This window comes from Schistocerca cancellata, chromosome 1 (assembly GCF_023864275.1).
Source record: "Schistocerca cancellata isolate TAMUIC-IGC-003103 chromosome 1, iqSchCanc2.1, whole genome shotgun sequence".
Classification (NCBI taxonomy): domain Eukaryota; kingdom Metazoa; phylum Arthropoda; class Insecta; order Orthoptera; family Acrididae; genus Schistocerca; species Schistocerca cancellata.
In genome coordinates, this window is record NC_064626.1 from 799,505,346 (window position 1) to 799,528,580 (window position 23,235).

Here is a 23,235-nt window from a genome sequence, read left to right on the forward strand (position 1 = left end):
GCAACTGGGTGCCGTTTTGAATGCCAGTGGTTTTCCTACCCTGTGTTGGGCATGGTAGTGTGTTCTGTTTGTGTTGTTTCCATACTTTAGTCCACTTGAAGCTTTTCTGTGGTTCTGCTAAATCACTTTAGGCAAATGCTGGGATTGTTCCTTCATCAAAGCCAACGCCAACCACCTGTCCTATGCTCATAAAGGGATACTTACATTTTCTGTGTGTATGCATATTTTTGTGCTATTTCTTTTCTTGTATTGTAATGACAAATCTTAAATCATTATAAAATTATGTCTGGATGAATAAATAGAAAAATATTTTTGCTTAGAAAGGCATATAGTTGGTTATCTGAAACAGTTTTTATATTCAGAATGGTTCAGAGGGCCTTTCTGGGAATTACAAACTACAAAATGGAACCCTTTTATTTGGATCAACCACATTTCAAAATACTACTCCTGTCCTCAGAAAGATGTGTGATGGGAATAACTGTGCAATACTTTCAAATTTAGGAGAAGTATTTCAATGTGCAGAGATCTTGTGGATGTGAGAACATAAGAAGGATAATTATGGTGGTGCACAGTACCTTAATACAGGTAAACAGAAACCTGGAATAAAATGATACCTTTCATTCTTACCGTTGACAGTCGAACTGTGGTATATCAATTTCATAATATGAGCCTATATCCTGAATTCCATGGGCTGCTACAATTTTCAAAAGTTCAGATGCATAATAATTGTATGTGGATACAAAGCAATCTATGAAAAATGTGAATCAGCAGCACAAGCTGGGAATATCATGCACCATCTAGAGCAGATTGCTCATGCAACCATCCAGTGTAAAATAACCCACTCCTGTTTGCAGAGGAAAAAATAATCGTGAACCAAAGTATATTTAATGCTAAACAACAAACTGTAAAAAATGATGCAAAGTCTTCAGTGAGAAATTTTGGAGACCACACCCTATGACACCAAAGGCAATACCAAGTAAGAAAGCATCTGATGCAGAGACTCCAATAAACGGCAGCAGTGAGTCTGCAAGTGTTAACATACCTTCCTCAGACATCTTAGGCCCACTGTAAAGACTGAATCATAAAAACAAACCTCACTGCTAACACAATTCTCATATTTCAATGGAAAATAATCAATTCTGGATGTGTGTAGAATTACTCATGCTCCTTGCAATTTAAATACCATTACATTTTATAGATACTGAAACACCTGTGCAAATGTGGGATGGCTGCATTTGACAATGAGTGAGTTGGTGCAGTGGTAATCCACTGAAGTCATATTCAGTACGATGGTGGAACAATTCCCATCTGACCATCCCAATTTGTTTTTCATGGTTTTCCATGTGACATTGTAACAGTAATGTTATTAATGAGGGAAAGTTGTTGATTTCATATGCCTGCTCAATATTGCAAGGGCACTGATGACCATGCTGTAGAGCAACAAATACCATCATATAACAATGGAAACTCCAGGTAGGAATAGCAACAATGTAGGAAAAGATAGATTTCTATTTACCATAGAGATAACACACAAAGTTGCAGTCAGGTGCAATTAAGACACGCACACATAAGCTTTCGGCCTCGGCCTTCGTCAGAAAAAGAGAAACTCACACTATTCATTCACAAAAGCAAGCACACATGACTGCTGACTCTGTGGTATTCTGGCCCGAGCTACCATAGTTGGCGGTCGTGTGTGTGAGGTGTGCTTGCTTTTGTTAGTGAAAACTGTGCATTTCTCTTTTTCCAACAAAGGTTGAAGCCAAAAGCTTTATGGAAGTGTCATTTAATTGTACCTGTCTGCAACTTAGTGTGTTGTTTTTGTGGTAAGTAGCAATCTATCTTTTCCCACATTGTTGAAATAACATCATCTGTTGGTGTGATGGCTACATGGAGAAGTGTTAGACTGCATATCTGAAGACTGAAGTTTCAAACCTTTCTAGGCTGTTAGACTGTTTCCCCTCTACCTCCTCCATCACTGGTAATTTTTCATGTATGTGGAATAGTCAGTTTACATTGTGATTTGGGCTGGACGGCATGGTAAACTTTAAATTCCTGTGAAGTGGGTTGGATTAGGTGGTTCACAAATCAAAGGTAGACAAGAGAGGGCAATCCCCAACAGATCTGTATTTACATATTTATAATAAAACAATCTTTGTTGCCTGTTTAAAATGCAAATGGAGATAAAATAAGGGGAATATACTGTCTGTCTGTTTAGTTGATCCTGTACTTACACTAGTTCCAGCAGCAAAGCAATTTCAATATGTTCTGTAATAAGAAACTAGGACAGTATTCCTGTAAGTGGCATATGTTCATATGGACAAGCAAAAGGATAGCTTAATGGCAGAGAAAAATGCAGTTGCTGTATTGAAGCATGTCATTTGCTTGTAACCATCAGTGTAAACTTGCATGTAATCCAAGTATTGGCAAAAGATATTATAAAAGGATAATTTTAAAATATTATCTGTAGTACTCTAGTTGTTGACTTCTCAAGAGTCCACTCCTGGTCAAGGAAAGGAATTTGCTTGACAGTTTCACAAGGTGTTACTATATGTGACTCCCAAATTGGACTGTTAAGAGTTAATGATTTACAAAGCCATTCCCATGAGTGTAATGTGCCTACATAAATATTCTTTTTTCTATTAAAAAAAATCTATTAAAGAGGTACATATACTTTGATGGTATGTCTCTCTTCCTTCTAATAGGATTTTTAGCTTGGGCTGTTGAGTTATCAATGTATTGAAGTTGGACAGCAGCATAGGATCCATGTATATATTATGAGTTTTCTTTCCCTAGGGGGTGAAAAAGCTATTGATAAATCGGAGAATACTCCTCTCAGGCATCAAATAAACAATTTTTTCAGCCTTCAGTTGCAAGGTAATTTTACTCGTTTACCTAGGTTTCGATTCCAGTAATGGAATCTTCTTCAGAACAAAAATGAAATTATTTTGTGAGCCAAACACTGGCCATGTCACAGATTAAAAATTAAAACATTAATCTGTGACATGGCCAGTGTTTGGCTCACAAAATAATTTCATTTTTGTTCTGAAGAAGATTCCATTACTGGAATCGAAACCTAGGTAAACGAGTAAAATTACCTTGCAACTGAAGGCTGAAAAAATTGTTTATTTGCTGTACATTTCACAGTTGCTGACACGCTGCAATATGTTAAAGATTTCCTCTCAGGCATGCTTGATGCAAGGGATATGAAATGCTTTAAGGATGGTAAACAATATACTGCTGTCTGAGTTTCTGTAAATGCAGTCAGAACACAGTTATTTCTTGTGTCAGTACTTCAGTTGGGAAATAGCTAGCCATTTTAAAGGAAAAACGGAGTCCGATACTTCCTTGTGAGTCATAGTTAGTTCTATCTTCAGGTTCCAGTTGTTCTGCATACTTAGAGGATTAGGGTATCATGAGCTTTGCAGCATGCAATTAGTCTGTGTGTATGTACATTTTGAGCTATTTATTGTCATTGTTTTATAGTGAGAAATCCTGTATCATTATGGGATGATCCCTGGATGAATAAATAAATCAAATTACATGAAGCACAGATGGAATAATGAGAGATCTGTTAAAAAAATTCTGGAACTTTGTCCAAATAATTTTTGTATCCTTACCTTCTACTTACTGTGTGTGGTATCCTTCAAAATACTCTCCTCCACAATTGATACACTGCTCCCAATGCCATTCCACTTCTGGAAGCAGTCTTGGTATGCCTCTTGCTGGTTCACACAAAGTGCTGCATGCCTTTGTCATATCTTTTGTTTTAAATCTTCTTGGAAATAAAAGAGAAAAGTCCACAGGGGGCCAGGCATGGAGAGTACGGAGAACGTGCAGTAGTCATGCACCAACAGGGATGAATGTGTGGGTGCGTTATTGTGATGCAAGAGCCATGAATTGTCTCTCCACATTTCAGGGTATTTCCCTCTCATATTTTCTTGCAGGCATTGCAACACACCCCGATAGTACCATCGATTAACAGTTCATCTCTGTGGCTCAAATTCATGATGAACTAATCCTTCAAAGTCAAAGAAAACTATCAGCATGGCTTTGATATTTGACCTGACTTGAAAAGCTTTTTTTGTTCTTGGAGAACCTTTCCTGACCAGTTGTGAAGATTGAACCTTGGTCCCGACATCATAAATGTAGACCCACATCTTAGCGTCAATTATGATTTTCTTAAGGAACGTCTCATTCTCACTTGTGCGATCCAAAATCTGTAAACAGATCGTGAAGCGCAGGTATTTCTGCTCCTGACTCACGGGCAGTGGGATGAGTTTGGCAGCAACACGATGCATTCCAAGACACTGTGTCAGGTTTTCAGGACATGATCCAACTGAAATGTTAATTCTTCTGAAAAGCACAATTTTGTAGACTTCCTGACATCAGCATCATTGGTAGACGTTGATAGGCAACCTTGAACGAGGGTCATCTATAACTTTGTTCCAGCCATTTTTCAACAACATGAACCATTCATAACATCATGTATGGCTTATGGGCTCATCACAGTAGGCTTCCTGCATCATTTGGTATATCTCTGTTTCTTGAATTTCATGCAGAAATTAATACAGACACATTGCTGCTCTAACTCTGCCATCTCGAAATTCGCATGCTGTGCGACACAACGTTCTACTCAAAGACAGCACTGAACAATTTCAGACAAAACCAATGAAACGACCAGCAATTACACTTAAAACACAGGCAAGTGCAGGGATGCCAACTGCATTTGCTCCAATACACCATTGCTGCGAAATTTCAACTGTTCCAGAATTTTTTGAACAGGCCTCGTATTACTTGGCAGCATGAGCACTAGTTATAAATGCTGAGTTACTTCATCGGAAACTAGCATGTTACACTCTGATTGGGCCATGCAGGCTGGTGATCACTTGCAGCAAATTGTAGGATATCAAAGACTTGTGACTGTAAATGCTCGCAGCAAAAATAAGAAACAAATTCCACAAAAATTTTCATTCTAGTTGCATGTCAGTCATAATCCAGCACAGTCATCTGCTATATTGTTTTAAACTCCTTCTGCCATTTTCTCCTTTTTTGTCACAGTTTTAGTCTTAACATGATAACTTCTTTTCATGTTTCATTGTGGGGGCCCACATGGTTTGTCACAATTGTGTTGCTTTTAATTCCCATTGCTGTTTTATACTCATGTTTAGTGTATTTTGCTACCATTTGTCTCTTACTATTTTCGTCCAGGTGCTAAAGACCTTGCTGTTGTGCATCCCAGTCCATCCACAATAAAATGTATTAAACCATGTTGTACCACCTGACAGGGGCAGCTAAGGATGTCCCCCTACCAGATGAGGCAGAAGACACTTTTGGAAAGATGTGATGCTAACACCCTCCTGAAACCACTGAAGTATGGTTACATAGTGTTGGGTGCACTAACATCATAGAAAAGACCTTAGATTGAATGATTGATCACACACTTTCCTGGGATGTTTAACCCAGACAATTTTTTAATTGCTTCCAATGTGGACTTAGATGCTGTTATTGCATCGTTGATAACACAGCTCCTGCTACCAAATGCAGGCACCACCTAATAAGTACAAGCTTTGATCTCAAGCAAGCCTTTTATATGACATGGAAGAATATTATTCTCAAATAGGTCGATCACTGGGACTCCCAAGGACGTGTCCCCTCTGTTCACTGTCTGTCATAATACTGCTTTATTTAAAGATTTGCAGAAGTTATGTCAGACAGGTTCGAGCAGAAGAATTAAGTTCATCAGGACAACATTCCGAGTGTTATCACATTTATTATAGAGATTAACAACATAATATCTGTTTGTAGTGCAGTACACTTTGGGTCAATTTCGTTCTTTTTCCAATCCTACAGCAGCAACATGACAACTGCAGATCACCCTCAAGAGAATGAAGGATATTGTGTGCATCAGTTCCATGTTACCCTCTGCCAGGCACTTTATTGTGAATAGCAGAGTAATCGTGTAGATGTAGATGTTTTCACTGGAAGAAATAGTCTTATATTTTTTCAGTTCAGTTATTTTTCACAGCCCATCAACACTAGTCGTGATTCAGTGAGATTTCTGGGTCTTGTTATTGCTAAATAGTTCTCTAGGCTGCCTCACATAAGGAATCCAAAACTACAAGCCCTCCCAAGGCGCTTGATATCCTTTAGCCTCCAAGGCACTTAGCATCCTTTAACCACAGGTCTTTGGGATTACTCATGACCCAAAAACAGTAATGTTTGCTGAGCATGTAAGTACAGCAAAACCCCGCTTTTGCACTTTTCAAGGGACTGGAAAAAATGGTGTAAACTGTAGGAAAATGCAAAATGTGCAAAACTACTTTTTTTAGAATGAGATTTTCACTCTGCAGCAGAGTGTGCACTGATATGAAACTTCCTGGCAGATTAAAACTGTGTGCCAGACCGAGACTCGAACTCGGGACCTTTGCCTTTCACAGGCAAGTGCTACTGAGCTACCCAAGCACGACTCACGCCCCATCCTCACAGCTTTACTTCTGCCAGTACTTCGCCTCCTACCTTCCAAACTTTACAGAAGCTCTCCTGCGAACCTTGCAGAACTAGCACTCCTGAAAGTAAGTCTCGGTCCGGCACACAGTTTTAATCTGCCAGGAAGTTTCATATCAGCATTCGCTCCGCTGCAGAGTGAAAATCTCATTCTGGAAACATCCCCCAGGCTAAAGAACGAAACTGATCTAGCTTGAAGGGGGAAACCAGATGGCGCTGTGGTTGGCCCGCTATGTGGCACTGCCGTAGTTCAAACGGATATCAACTGCGTTTTTTTAAATAGGAACCCCCATTTTTTATTACATATTCGTGTAGTACGTAAAGAAATATGAATGTTTTAGTAGGATCACTTTTTCCGCTTCGTGATAGATGGTGCTGTAATACTCACAAACATATGGCTCACAATTTTAGACGAACAGTTGGTGACAGGTAGGTTTTTTAAATTAAAATACAGAACGTAGGTACATTTGAACAATTTATTTTGGTTGTTCCAATGTGGTACATGAACTTATCATTTCTGAGAATGCATACTGTTACAGCGTGATTACCTGTAAATACCACATTAATGCAATAAATGCTCAAAATGATGTCCCTCAACCCCAATGCATTTGGCAATACGCGTAACGACATTCCTCTCAACAGCGAATAGTTCGCCTTCCGTAATGTTCGCACGTGCATTGACAATGTGCTGATGCATGTTGTCAGGCATTGTCGGCGGATAACGATAGCAAATATCCGTCAACTTTCCCCACAGAAAGAACTCCAGGGAACGACCAATCCACCTGTCATGAAATATGCTATTCAATACCACTTCAACCACACGTGAGCTATGTGCCAGACATCCATCATGTTGGAAGTACATCGCTATTCTGTCATGCAGTGAAACATCTTGTAGTAACATCAGTAGAACATCACGTAGGAAATCAGCATACATTGTACCATTTAGATTGCCATCGATAAAATGGGGGCCAATTATCCTTCCTCCTATAATGGTGCACCATACATTAACTCGCCATGGTCGCTGATGTTCCACTTGTTGCAGCCATCACGGATTTTCCGTTGCCCAATAGTGCGTATTGTGCCAGTTTACGTTACCGCTGTTGGTGAATGACGCTTCGTCACTAAATGGAATGCGTGCAAAAAATCTGTTATCGTCCCGTAATTTCTCTTCTGCCCAGTAACAGAACTGTACACGACATTCAAAGTCGTCGTCATGCAATTCCTGGTGCATAGAAATATGGTACGGGTGCAATCGATGTTGATGTAGCATTCTCAACACCGACATTTTTGAGATTTCTGATTCTCGTGCAATTTGTCTGCTACTGATGTGCGGATTAGCTGCGACAACAGCTAAAACACCTACTTGGGCATCATCATTTGTTGCAGGTTGTGGTTGACATTTCACATGTGGCTGAACACTTCTTGTTTCCTTAAATAACGTAACTGTCCGGTGAACGGTCCGGACTCTTGGATGAATGTCGTCCAGGATACCGAGCAGCATACATAGCACACGCCCATTGGGCATTTTGATCACAATAGTCATCGCAATTGGTAAACGGTCCATTTTAACACGGGTAATGTATCACGAAGCAAATACCGTCCGCACTGGCAGAATGTTACGTGATACCACGTACTTATACATTTGTGACTATTACAGTGCCATCTATCACAAAGTGAAAAAAGTGGTCCAACTAAAACATTCATATTTCTTTACATACTACATGAATACATAATAAAAAATGGGAGTTCCTATTTTTTTAAAAAACCAGTTGGTGGTAGAAACTCTAATTGCACATTACATAGCCTTATGTTTCTGGGATGCGCAGGGCAACAATCCACTAACAGGAGAATTTTTCTGTTGCGAGTACCCTTCTTGCATCAAGACAATGTAAGTGCTCGAATAATGCCGGCTTTTTAAAACACCATGGTTTTTTTAGATTTGTCAATCACAAACAGTTTAATTTTTTTGGAACCATGCGCATTCGTGCCTAACATTACTGTCAGGCGAACTTTGCTTTGTTTACTTCCATGGCAATTTTTACCTTTAAAGGCAAGCATTATATTTTGCGATATGCTGTAAAAGAGACCTGTTTTGTCAATATTGAAGATATCCTTTGGTTTATACTGTTTCAAAAGCTCTTGTATCCTGCCATTCCATGACAGACATTATGTCCACACTGTTTTCTTCACCACTTACAGTTTTATACACTACATTGTACCATTTCTTGAATCTATCTGTCCACCCGTCTGATGCTGCGAAGTCCTCGATCCCAAGTATATTGGCAACTTTCAGCGCCTTTTTGCACAACATCACACCGTTTATTGGAATATTCTATGCACGTGCTGCCTGATATGTTCTTTGTGATTTCTTCCAGTTGTGCGTATTTCATGTTTTTTGAATTTGGCCCACTGTTGATTACACTTTCCAAAATAGTCTCTATTTTTCATGATAGTGTTCAATGTAGATATGGGTATTCCTAAACTCTGTGCTAATGCAACATGTGTTCCACAGTGAGCTTCAACTCTTTCCAGAATTTTGACTGTTTCTCCCATAGAAAGGATTTTCCTATCTCTTTTGGCAGTACTGGCATTGTCCATCTTAAAACTGCGACAGAAAACAACGTGAAAGAAACAACTAACCACAGACTTCGATCACTTCACACAAGGCTATGAACGTGCTATGTGGTACACACAAACTCTACGCACTGCTGTTTCGACTGAAATCAACTCACTTTGGTTGTAGGAACAGGCTTGTCGCGTTGCCAATCTTAGACAGCCAACGACACTGGACAATGCGTATACAATCCGTAAAGGAGACTACTGTATATTGACAAATTACAAATACTGGAAAATGATATCCTCTGTATGTGATTATTATCACAGGGTGAAGTTAACGCTGAAATGATGTGGATACTATAAAGTAATGGTACTACTTATTGTAGCACACAGTACTGACAGATAAAGTTGGTGTCGACTCGAAACAAATGAATGTTCCTCAGAAGTTGCTCATTCTTTTGGCTTCTATTGAAACAGTTACTCCCATTATTGACCCCACCAAGTTGTGGTTGGCAGCGGCAGGATACAAATCACGGTTTGTTCCGACTTAAAATTTGCTGAGTGGAGCACCCTGGTGTCAAGAAAGTTAAATGTGTAACATATGTAAACACTGAAACTTCCTGGCAGATTAAAACTGTGTGCCCGACCGAGACTTGAACTCGGGACCTTTGCCTTTCGCGGGCAAGTGCAAAGCTGTGAGCACTGGGCGTGAGTCGTGCTTCGGTAGCTCAGTTGGTAGAGTACTTGCCTGCGAAAGGCAAAGGTCCCGAGTTCGAGTCTCGGTCGGGCACACAGTTTTAATCTGCCAGGAAGTTTCATATCAGCGCACACTCCGCTGCAGAGTGAAAATCTCATTCTGGAAATATGTAAACACTACTTGAAGGCAAACAAAGTGTCTGTGTCATTTTATGTCAATCACGCCAGTCTTTTTTTTTTCCTCCTCAAACATTGTTTCATAAAATGTAAATTGCGGGAAAATTACTGGTATGTTAACGTAAAAACAGGTGTGAATTAACATTGTGAGCACAGGAAATTTGAAGGGAACGATAAAAAATGACGTGAATGGTGGGAAAACATTAATTCCGGGAACGTAAAAGTGGGCTTATACTGTATATTGATAACAGGCCAAAATAAATCTACACCAACACTGCTATAAGAATAATGGAACAGGATCACAGCCAACAGTTTAACTCTAATACATAAACTCATGTTATGCAGCTTCAAACAAATAAAAATAAAGAAAAAAAGAATGACTTGTAAGTACAAGAAGGATATGTCAATGGGGGTACATTGGTTGATGCTTCTTATATGAAGTTCCTGGGCATGCAGATTGGTAATAAACTAAGGTGGCTGCAGCATGTGTATAAGTTAGCGAAAGAGCTCAGTTTTACTTGTTTTACACTCAGAAATCTCTCTCACTGTCTTGACCTGCAGATGGCATTGCTAACACACCGTGCATACTTCCACTGAGTCTGTTCTGTGTCAGAATCTCTGTGCACATTGTAGCTAAGGTGAAAGAAGTGATAAGTCTGCAGAAGTGTACAGGGACTGCAAATTCTGATACTTACATATACTCCCTAATGGATTTTTGGTTGGTAACAACAGTCAATTTATAACCTCAGTAATACACAACCACAACAGGAGGAGTAAAAATAATTTCCAGTTGACTATGCATCTCTGCCTAGGGCTCAGAATGGAGTTTTATATTCTGGTGCAAAAGACTATCCACGTTGCCAGTAGACATAATGCAGAAAATTGAAAATCCCCAAAAACTTTTAAACAAAGTAAAAGAATACCTCATAGTCACTTAGGAATGTAAAATCATCACCACCTTAATATTTCTATTAGATAGGTCCCATCTTTGTCAGTATAGTATATAGACAGCTGATAGTGGTCTATGTAAAGTTACACTTTGTTTAAAGTAATGGGTGAAAAAAGTGCCTATAGTTGAGATGGCAAGAGACGATTCCTGGCAGCTCACAGTGCAGTCTTTCAACTGCAAAGTGCTAATGGTTGCAAGCAAAAACAGTAGCTGTCTGTAGAGTTGTGACAACAGTGAGGTGTTGCCATAGAGACATTTACAAAATTGTGTTATGTTATTGGTTGACATAGACCTGTAAAGTTGTTGTGCCCAGCCCACTGAAACTGTCAAGAATCAACTTAACACTGACTCGGCTATAGTTAGTATAGGCAGAAGTCTGGCGGCTTCTTTCAAAGTAGCTGTTTTTCTCTTAATATACATATTTAAAGTAATATAGAAGTAGTTTCCATAATTATCAGTTTGGGTAGATTAGCACTAGTTGCAATTTATTAGTAATTTACTTTACATAATTAACTGGTATTGGTTGCTTTTCCCTACTAAGGTACAATTTGACTCGATCCACATCCCTGAAGGCATCTCCTCCATGATGTGACTTGCAGAACATTTTGGGATTTTCTTCAAAGATGTACAGCCTCAGTGTCAAAACGTGTTTGCAAAATTGTTTTCGGTATACTGTTGTGTAGTTGTTTGCATTAAGATTCTTCCTTTCCTTAGCACACATTTCTTTGTATGTCATTGGTAGGGAAACTACTGTCAGTATTGAAAATTAGGGAAAAACAAGTTTTGAGGTTACTTCCACTGCATAGACAGATGAAAGTAAGGCTATGTAATTATATCTAAGGAAAATTCAGTCAAGAAACCAAATAAATTCTGCTGGGCTTACTCTGTAAGCTGCTTGTGTTTTGTATCTATCTGTCAGCTGATGGAGATGTTGGTTTCAATATAAATATGTTAGGTGTTTTCTATACCACCTATTATTTAAGAACAGCAATCTAGCAGAGGATGAAATGACACTGCTGAAATCTGAGCATATGGGAATTTGTAGCAACACAGGTTGCTTGTACAGTATCTGCAGTGGCAAAATGTTAAGGTCCTCTGCAAGCTGTAAACTCAAATTTGAGGACCTGAATCATATGTGTTGCATGTGGTATCATGAAACACAAACATCAGTATACAAAAAATTTTAAGTGCATCCAGTTTTACAATAATGGAGCAGCCCATGACTTACGAGGCATTTACTCTCTATTTTTGATGGTGACTTCAATACTGCAAAACAGCTATTGGATGTTTATTTCTTTGTAGCTGCTCCTCTAGGGTTTTGAAAGGAGCACCTTATGTGTTGATCAGCATCACTGTACCTCCCAAGTATTGTAATTATTTTAATTCTTCTTTGTACATTTTACAGCAGTTTTTATGCACATACTGTTTTAATCACCTTGCTGTTTTATTAGTAACATTCACTATAAGCTAATATTGCTTTGTTATTATATATATTAATTATCTGGGAATGCAAACATTAATGTGTGGACACTAAGGACCATGCTGAGTGCTGTCGTGCGAGAACAGACAGGAATTGTAAGTGCTTCGGAATTGTATACTCGTACTATAGCCACAGTGAAAAATGGATACTGAGTAGTTATTGTTACTCTGCACTCTTTAAGAATATGTTCTAATTTATTTTCAGAGTAGTGATCGCAAGATGATAAATTCCCTTTGTGAGAGAGCATTCTGCAAAGTACTGGATCTGTTACATGTGGATACAATAATTGCAGTTGGGAAGTATGCTGAGAAGAGAGCTGCTTCTGTGACAAAAGCAAATGGATTGAACCACATAAAGGTGCATTAATAGCTAAGTAATGTATAGATAAATTAGGAAACCAAATCAGTTTAAGAATTCATTTCATCTTGATCTTGTAGCAAATTAAAAAACTACAAAAACAGTTAGATATATAAGAAAATATTAACTTTTCACTGTTAACACTATCTATCAACAACTTAATATATAATATGGATGTCACGCATCCCCCACAATCCCTTGAGCTAAATGTTTTGTGTTAACACCATTTCATGAATTGGAACTATCCAGGGAAATTCCCCTCTCCCCTGATTTGATAGTCAAATGATCCAGTAGGTCAAAAACTGAACATAGATCAAGCATGAAAACAGGAAAAAAGTGTACTGAACTGTGAAAAAAGATGCAAAATTGAAACAGCAAATGGTCCAAGCTTGGTTGTGTAGTCAAGGTGTTGGACTGTCAAGTGGGAGATCCATGTTCAACTCTTCCTCGTATCCCATATTTATTGTTGTTGTTGCTGCTGTTGTTGTTATTCACAAGTTTATGATCTGTCTGTCCGGTCATTGACATGTCTGTTCTCCTTCTGCAGTCTTGGCAATTGTCGTACCACACATTGGTTGTAGAATGTCAGTCATATGGTAAGAATATATTACCATTGCAGGTAAATGTGATAAAGTGGGATCTCTCACAGAAATGAAAGCAACAAATAAACGGGTGTGAACTGTGTTACAACAAAGGAATTCAAGAGCGAAAACTTCCGAAACAGAATGCAATAATCATAACAAGTGGTGCTTGTGTAGAACAAATAGAAGGTACGTATGTCTGGAGGTCCCTTCGTTAAACTTTGCTGTTGTAAATAGACTTTACACCGTGATACAGACACAAATTTGATTACAGTGAATGGACACGTTAATGATGAGACACACACTGTGTGTGTGTGTGTGTGTGTGTGTGTGTGTGTGTGTGTGTGAGGGGGGGGGGGGATGAAAGAAAATGGGGCATGAGGGATGTCTGAACATGAATCACAACACCATGGCAATTGAAGATGTTCCACGTCTTGATGTTGGACTCTTCACTGTTTCTATTTTTTTCTTTTTCCGTAGTTCAGTACACATTCTTCTTTCACATCTGATCTGTGTTTAGTTTTTGACGGGTTATCTATTGGGCCATCTTGCCACTAAATCTGAAGGGGGTGCGATGGGGAGTTTCCCTTGTAAGTAGTCTGGCAATACATGTTGTAAAAGGAGATTTAAGACTGTTTCCATTCAATGGTGAATTCACTTGTCACTAATGTTTATCCTGCAGAATTCTTGTGGTGTGCCAAACTCTTGAGTTATTCGTGTAATAAACTTTGTCTCCTTACTACCATCATTTCTAGATGTGGTATTCAGACAGTAGCATAATGGCATTGCTAAAAGGTTATAGTTTAATAACAGTTATTTGCTTGACTCAAGGAGTAGGAATCAACAAGATACAGTATAACCCCACTTTTACGTTCTCAGTATTAACATTTTCCCACCGTTTACAACATTTTTTATTGCTCTTGTCAAGTTTCCTATGTCCACAATGTTAATTCAAACCCAATTTTGCGTCAACATATTTATAATTTTACCATAATTTATGCTTTATGAAAAAATGTTCATGGAAAAAAATGACATTGGCATGATATTGGCCATCATGTAGTGTTTACAAACATTACATGGTTAAGTTTCTTGACACCAAGGTGCTCTGCTTAGCGGATTTATACCGATAAATGTGTAAAAGTTGGAACAATTCATGCTGTATCTCTTTTAATATTTGTTCGTTAGATTTTCTTTCAGTCTAGGATGTATTTATGCCTCATCTCCATATCTACAGTTCTGTTGCTTCTAATTTTTACTTCTCTTGTTTTTACCAGAATCCACTCTTCTAGCATAGCTTAAAATGCTCTGATTATAGGTCCTGAATAATTTCTTTCTTGCTTCTACATGAAAGTGAATGTTTGTTAACAAATTGCTCTTATTTCTCGTTTAAGAATCTAATTGAGGTGGTCCCATGGATTCTTGACTGGGTTTAAATTTGAGGAGTTTGGTGTCCAGGGGAGTACAGAAAAAACCCATCCTGGTGCTCTTTGAACCATGCACATACACTGCGAGCTGTGTGACATGTTGCAGTGCCCTGCTGGTAGTTGCAATCATTCCAAGGAAAAACAATCTGCATGAAGAGGTGAACACAGCCCCAAAGGATAGTTGCATACTTGTGTTGAGCCATTGTGCCTTCCAGAATTAAGAGATCATCCAGGGAATGCTATTAAAATATTTCCCAGACCATAATACTTCCTCCTCCAACCTGGACCCTTCTGATGATTGTTGCAGGTTGTTTGCTTTTAGAAGTTTCATGCTTAACATGCATAATTCATCTGAAAAGGCCATCTATCACCACTCAGTGGATATCCAGCTGTGGTATTAGTGTGCAAATTCCAGCCTTTGTCACCGATGAACAGCAGTCGGCGCGGGTGCATGAACCAGGCACTTGCTGCAGAGGCCCATACACAGTAATTTTTGCTGAACAGTCAGTGAGGAGACACTGTTTGACAATGCCTTGGTTCATCTGGGTGGTCAGTTGCTCAATAGTTGCCCTTCTGTTCACTCGTACATATCTCTGCAGCTGTCTTTCACCTATCTCATATATGGCCCATGGTGTGCCACAGTTGCCTCGGCACCAGTTTTGGATAGTGCCATTTTGCTGTGCCCAGTATATTTTAACCACAGCAGCACACAAACAGTTTACAAACTTAGCCATTTCAGAAATGCTTCCACATTTGGCCAGAAATCAAATGATCCTGCCCTTTTGGATACCGGACGAGTCACTCCATTTCTGCATTGCGACAATGACTGCACTGTTTTCTACATCCCAGGGTGTGCTTTATATTCCCTCCACTGCTAATGCTGCCACCTGCCATCTGTGAGTGGTTGTTGCACATTGACACTGAAGATAGTGGTCATATTAACGTGAGCGGACTGTGTATTTCGTATGTTAATGTTTGTTCATCCTGGTTTGTTCAATTTATCCATCATGATTATTCTATTCTTGTTTGTGTTCATTTTCAGATTTTAGTTGTCCAAGGCTCATGACGAAATTTTTAACGTGTAGTTAAAGCCTTTTCAGAATCTGCTAAGACTGGAAATTAAATACAATGTATTTTTTCACTAATAATTGTGATCATTTATGTGCCACTATTCATCATTTGTATTGCTGTTTTTATAAATAAATATGGAGAGAGAAGACAACCTTGTTGGATACCTCACTTTATGCTAGCCTCTCGTTCAATGCTGTTGTTATCAGTGCTCTAATTTTTATATAGAATGAGAATCACGTTGTTATCAGTGCTCTAATTTTTATATAGAATGAGAATCAATCTTTTCTCTCTCCAGTCTATTCCAGTTTTATTCATTTTTCCTAACAGTCTCTTCCAGTATACTATGCAGCACTTGTTTTCCTCTTCATCTTAATTCTTCTTTCTAAAATCATTTGTATGCCATTATGGCATCCCTGGTTCATTTTCCTTTCCAAATTCATTGTTTCCTAAATATTGGTTAATCTTTCAGTGTTTCTTAACAATATTGAGAATAATTTTTGAAGCATAGTGCTGAAATGCTAAGGTTCTACAATTTAGACAGTCATTGGCTTTTTTAATTAATTCCATTGGTAGTATCCCATCTTTGACAGCACATGCCCACATATCTGTACAGTTGTTCTGTTGCCTTATCTCCAGCATTATTTAACAACTCAGCAGGTCTGTTATCTGTTTGTCACTTTGTTGCTGTTCAAGTTGTTTAAAGCATTGTTGAATTTTTCCCTGATTGTTGTCCTATGAATTCATTTTCCACTTCTTCCATTGTGCTTACTTAATCTAATCATCTCAGAAATCTTATCCATCATATACGTTGGGACATCAAAAGGTAAGTTACTCATGCCTTACCATGATGAGAGCATGAGGCAACAAGAGTGGCATATTGTCAGAAAAGAGTACGTATTTCAGGTCTCCTGCAGACAGTTTTCCTGTAGTACAGATAACAGCTGCATTGCACTGTGGGAGTGAAATGGCGTGGCAACTGGAGACACAACCTAAAGCTAAAGTATGTGGGACAGTACAATTCTTGTGAGCAAAATGCCTAAATGAATCCTAAATTCTACATCTCCATTTACATATGTACTCCACAAGTCACCACATGGTGCATGGCAGAGGGTACCTTGTACCACTACTTGTAATTTCTTTTCCTGTTTCACTCACAAATAGAGGGGGAACAACAGTGGTCTGTATGCCTCTATACAATCCATAATTTTTTATTATCTTATCTTTGTGGTCCATATGCAGAATGTACATTGGCAGTGATAGAATTGTTCCACAGTCAACTTCAAATGCTGGTTCTCTAAATTTTCTCTATAGCGTTTTGTGAAAAGAATGTCATCTTCCCTCCAGGATTTTCATTTTAGTTCCCAAAGCATCTCTGCAATACATGCATTCTAACGTTCTGATGACTTAAAGTGTGAGTGTGGGTGTGGGTTATACTGATTTATTTCCCCAATCACATTCCACTTCTTTACGAGATGACTTGCTTGGAATTTTGCAGCCCTTCTTCTTTACGGGAAGTCGGCTGCTGGAAAATCTCTTGACTTCTTCTCCATTGAATAGAGCTAGGTACAAGAACTTTTAAGCCTCTTTCTACTTATAAAATGAGTCATCATTCACACTTTCAATATACATATGCAACTTTCTGTAAGTACCTCATACCGGCGAACATTAGAAACAAAATGACTTACCAGATTATTATATTAACTTTTAAAAACTGTTACTTTTAATTGTATTATTATGTACTGCATAAACTTTGTAGAGCTAATAGTTACTGCTACACATTGTACTACTGTGCATTGTACATACTTTATCTTGTATCAAATTGACGAAACTAAGTCCAAAGTGTTGGGAGTTGTGTGATGTTCCAGCTGAATTCTTTCACAGCTAATCTGCAAGTTTCTTGTGGCTGCCTTGTTTTTTAAATACTACGCATATGTCTGTTTTTTGACTGGTTGTTGTGTCAATTGATTTTTCTTTTAACAGGCAGGCAGAGAATCTAAGGCTTTCCACAGCTTCCACTCATTGCTTTCAAAATTGCTTCACTGATCTATTGCAGCACATCATCCACATACATGAAATTTTAAGTTTCTTCAAAATCTGACACTTTAGGTGAATATCCTTTGGAGACTCAATTGTCTCTTCCTCAACTGCTCCTCTGTCCTTTGAACTGTATGAGTAATCTTAAATAGTTAAGAATCATCTTAACAATTTACATGAAATTAAAGTCCTTTGTGAACTTGCAGACCTTCCTGCAAAAAAGATGGTGATGTGTGGTATCATAAAAGGGTAGTTTGTTAATTATTGCATATTCTGTGGATTGTAATAGCACTTCTCATTATGATGGGAAAAAGTCAGTAATGAATCAGTCTTCATCAGGCTTCCTCATCAACCTCATTAGTGGTCTCTCTCCAGCATTTTGTAAAGAAGGTAAAACACAGAGATTAGTCTGTAGTTCTTCAGATCATTTGTGTCTTTGCCTGGGTTTGGGCAAGTGTGACCTTAATTTTCTTTGACAGGTTAAGCATTCTTCAGAACTGGCACAGTTTTTCAACTGTAGAAATCAATTCACAGCAACAGGGCTGATATTCGAATGTACTACATTCTTAGATAATTGACATCAGCTGGTTTGCTCGCCTTAAACTTACTCAAAGCAAGCTCCAGTTCTACAGTGATATACTGACACAAGTAATTCTTTCCTTAGATACTTTAAACACCAAGTGCCGACCAGCTTCCTTTGCCATATGGCATCATTTGTGTGCATATGAGGTTACGCTGCTGCTCTTCTAGTTATTGTCAGCTTTCTATACATTGGAGCTGCTACTTCTCATTCAAGCAGCTCTTCAGTTAGCTTTCCCACTGAGGAAGCAGACCTGGCAGTGCCAGGAATTGAATACGGGTTCTTTACATGTTGGTGGGGAGGCTTGCATGCCTCAGCGACACAGATAGCCGTACCGTAGGTGCAGCCACAATGGAGGGGTATCTGTTGAGAGGCCAGACAAACGTATGGTTCCTGAAGAGGGGCAGCAGCCTTTTCAGTAGTTGTAGGGGCAACAGTCTGGATGATTGACTGATCTGGCCTTGTAACACTAACTAAAACGGCCTTGCTGAGCTGGTACTGTGAATGGCTGAAAGCAAGGGGAAACTATGGCCGTAATTTTTCCCAAGGGCATGCAGCTTTACTGTATGGATAAATAATGATGGCGTCCTCTTGGGTAAAATATTCTGGAGGTAAAATAGTCCCCCATTCGGATCTCCGGGCAAGGACTACTCAGGAGGACGTCGTTATCAGGAGAAAGAAAACTGGCGTTCTATGGGTCTGAGCGTGAAATGTCAGATCCCTTAATCGGGCAGGTAGATTAGAAAATTTAAAAAGGGAAATGGATAGGTTAAAGTGAGATATAGTGGGAATTAGCGAAGTTTGGTGGCAGGAGGAACAAGACTTTTGGTCAGGTGAATACAGGGTTATAAATACAAAATCAAATACAGGTGATGCAAGAGTAGGTTTAATAATGAATAAAAAAAATAGGAGTTCGAGTAAGCTACTATAAACAACATAGTGAACGCATTATTGTGGCCAAGATAGACTCGAAGCCCACGCCTACAACAGTAGTACAAGTCTACATGCCATCTAGCTCTGCAGATGACGAAGAAATTGATGAAATGTATGATGAGATAAAAGAAATTATTCAGGTAGTGAAGGGAGACGAAAATTTAATAGTCATGGGTGATTGGAATTCGAGAGTAGGAAAAGGGAGAGAAGGAAACATAGTAGGTGAATATGGATTGGGGCTAAGAAATGAAAGAGGAAGCCGCCTGGTAGAATTTTGTGCAGAGCATAACTTAATCATAGCTAACACTTGGTTCAAGAATCATGAAAGAAGGTTGTATACATGGAAGAACCCTGGAGATACTAGAAGCTTTCAGATAGATTATATAATGGTAAGATTGAGATTTAGGAACCAGGTTTTAAATTGTAACACATTTTCAGGGGCAGATGTGGACTCTGACCACAATCTATTGGTTATGAACTGCAAAAAGGTGGGAATTTAAGGAGATGGGACCTGGATAAACTGAAAGAACCAGAGGCTGTAGAGAGTTTCAGGAAGAGCATAAAGGAAGAATTGACAAGAATGGGGGACAGAAATACAGTAGAAGAAGAATGGATAGCTTTGAGGGATGAAGTGGGAGAAGGCAGCAGAGGATTAAGTAGGTAAAAAGACGAGGGCTAGTAGAAATCCTTGGGTGACAGAAGAAATACTGAATTTAATTGATGAAAGGAGAAAATATAAAAATGCAGTAAATGAAGCAGGCAAAAAGGAATACAAACGTATCAAAAATGAGATCGACAGGAAGTGCAAAATGGCTAAGCAGTCATGGCTAGAGGACAAATGTAAGGATGTAGAGGCTTACCTCATTAGGGGTGAGATAGATACTGCCTACAGGAAAATTAAAGAGACCTTTGGAGAAAAGAGAACCACTTGTATGAATATCAAGGGCTAAGATGGAAACCCAGTTCTAAGCAAAGAAGGGAAAGCAGAAAGGTGGAAGGAGTATAAAGAGGGTCTATACAAGGGCGATGTACTCGAGGCCAATATTATGGAAATGGAAGAGGATGTAGATGAAGATGAAATGGGAGATATAATACTGCGGGAAGAGTTTGACAGAGCACTGAAAGACCTGAGTTGAAACAAGGCCCCGGGAGTAGACAACATTCCATTTGAACTACTGATAGCCTTAGGAGAGCCAGTCCTGACAAAACTCTACCATCTGGTGAGCAAGATGTATGAGACAGGCAAAATACCGTCAGACTTCAAGAAGAATATAATAATTCCAATCTCAAAGAAAGCAGGAGTTGACAGAGGTGAAAATTACCGAACTATCAGTTTAATAAGTCACAGCTGCAAAATACTAACGTGAATTCTGTACAGATGAATGGAAAAACTGATAGAAGCTGACCTCGGGGAAGATCAGTTTGGATTCCATAGAAATGTTGGAACACGTGAGGCAATACTGACCCTACGACTTATCTTAGAAGAAAGATTAAGGAAAGGCAAACCTACGTTTCTAGCATTTGTAGACTTAGAGAAAGCTTTTGACAATGTTGACAGGAATACTCTCTTTCAAATTCTGAAGGTGGTAGAGGTAAAATACAGGGAGCGAATGGCTATTTACAATTTGTACAGAAAGCAGATGGCAGTTATAAAGAGTCGAGGGACATGAAAGGGAAGCAGTGGTTGGGAAGGGAGTGAGACAGGGTTGTAGACTCTCCCCGATGTTATTCAATCTGTATATTGAGCAAGCAGTAAAGGAAACAAAAGAAAAATTTGGAGTAGGTATTAAAATCCATGGAGAAGAAATAAAAACTTTGAGGTTCACTGATGACATTGTAATTCTGTCAGAGACAGCAAAGGTTTTAGAAGAGCAGTTGAACGGAATGGATGGTGTCTTAAAGGGAGGATATAAGATGAACATCAACAAAAGCAAAAAGAGGATAATGGAATGTAGTCGAATAAAGTCGGGTGATGCTGAGGGAATTAGATTAGGAAATGAGACACTTAAAGTAGTAAAGGAGTTTTGCTATTTGGGGAGCAAAATAACTGATGATGGTCGAAGTAGAGAGGATATAAAATGTAGACTGGCAATGGCAAGGAAAGCGTTTCTGAAGAAAAGAAATTTGTTAACATCGAGTATAGGTTTAAATGTCAGGAAGTCGTTTCTGAAAGTATTTGTATTGAGTGTAGCCATGTATGGAAGTGAAACATGGATGATAAATAGTTTGGACAAGAAGAGAATAGAAGCCTTTGAAATGTGGTGCTACAGAAGAATGCTGAAGATTAGATGGGTAGATAACGTAACTAATGAGGAGGTATTGAGTAGAATTGGGGAGAAGAGGAGTTTGTGGCACAACTTGACTAGAAGAAGGTATCGGTTGGTAGGACATGTTCTAAGGCATCAAGGGATCACCAATTTAGTATTGGAGGGCAGCGTGGAGGGTAAAAATCGTAGAGGGAGACCGAGAGATGAATACACTAAACAGATTCAGAAGGATGGAGGCTGCAGTACGTATTGGGAGATGAATAAGCTTGCACCGGATAGAGTAGCATGGAGAGCTGCATCAAACCAGTCTCAGGACTGAAGACAACAAACATGTGACTGCTCAGTACAGAGGCCAGAGGCAGACATCATGGGCACTTTGCCTGAAAAAATGTGCTATTCTGTCATGATGGCCACAGTTGGCTTTCCACTTGACAGGAGTTGGAGCAGCTTGTTTGCCTTTGTGACTTTTTGTTCACATAGTATGTGCATTTGTTGTATTTGCTTAAGAAATAAATTAAACCACAGGAAACTTTGTTGCAGACTAGTAGGCAGAGGTGCATTAGCACAGACACACAAGCAGCCTCCAGGAGCTAAACCGTATCACCTGTCACTTGAGGTGTGGTGGGTGAGGAAGGAACCAGGTATCAGTTCTACAGTAAAATCAATTACATATTTAGCTTTTCTGGACAAACAGTTATAGTAAATTATGAGGACTGCCAGAAAGACATAATTCAAGATTAATAAAAGTAAACATGGTCCGTAGTAGGCTGTAATGCGATGTCTATTTGATAGTGTGATTAGCTAATTTTTACTAATCGTCATCGTCAAACACATTTATAACATGTGTATTTCATGTCATTTTCAAATGACTCTTAATTACAAGTAAAAATTAGCCATATTCCATCATTTTACAAACGGATCCACACTACAGTGATACCTTTTAAGATCATATTCTGAACTTTGTTCTTTGTACAACAACATGGAGTTACCTTTCATAAAATGATGGAATATGGCTACTTTTTACTTGTAATTAACAGTGACTTGAAAATTACATGAAATACAGATGTTACAAATGTTCTTGACAATGATGCTTAGTCAAAATTAGTCACATGATTAAAGAAACATCGCATTTCAGCCTATTATGGAGCATGTTTAAATTTGTTAAGCATCTGGAAGCTGTTGATTCCCAGAGATACAAAATTTTAATTCAAAATTGTTACAGTACATTAAAAATGCAGTAGCTTGCTGATTTATACAACAGTTGACTGTTGAATTTTTGTTTGGAAGCCAAATACTTCCAGAAGTATATGAGATTGCAGTTGCCTCACTGCAGATAATTAGAGCGTATTTTGAGTTAAGTCGGTACTCAGATCGAGTTCAGGACATATTCCTGTGCCATACCTCAAGATTTTGTTGAAACTGATTTATTGATAATATGTATAGCAGCACAGGCAACATACAGTGTTCTTTGTGCTTTTCATTAATTATTAATGAGTGATACTCACTGCACAAAGGCAAGCCACCTGTTTCTGACATGATTTACAATTAACACATCCATATTCAGGAGTGAAGAGAGAAGGTGATAAGCAGGAAGAAGGCTGTCGAATGCTGGCTCAGAGGTGACAT

The 23,235-nt window shown here is 38.8% G+C and overlaps 1 protein-coding gene across 4 annotated transcripts in view; it reads left to right on the plus strand.

Moving 5' to 3' along the window:
* The window catches only part of LOC126187824 (single-strand selective monofunctional uracil DNA glycosylase), a 48,472-nt gene that overhangs the window by 20,674 nt on the left and 4,563 nt on the right, over positions 1-23,235 (plus strand). For 2 of the 4 annotated variants that reach the window (XR_007537795.1, XM_049929123.1), the window contains exon 3: positions 12,567-12,719. Coding sequence is in view for 2 of the 4 variants with exons in the window: in XM_049929123.1 (XP_049785080.1) it covers positions 12,567-12,719 (153 nt within the window). In the remaining 2 variants the exon portion in view is untranslated. Of the gene's footprint in view, positions 1-12,566; positions 12,720-13,338; positions 13,490-22,149; positions 22,232-23,235 lie in introns of those variants that run through there. The other 2 variants (XR_007537797.1, XM_049929135.1) reach the window with 2 other exon arrangements.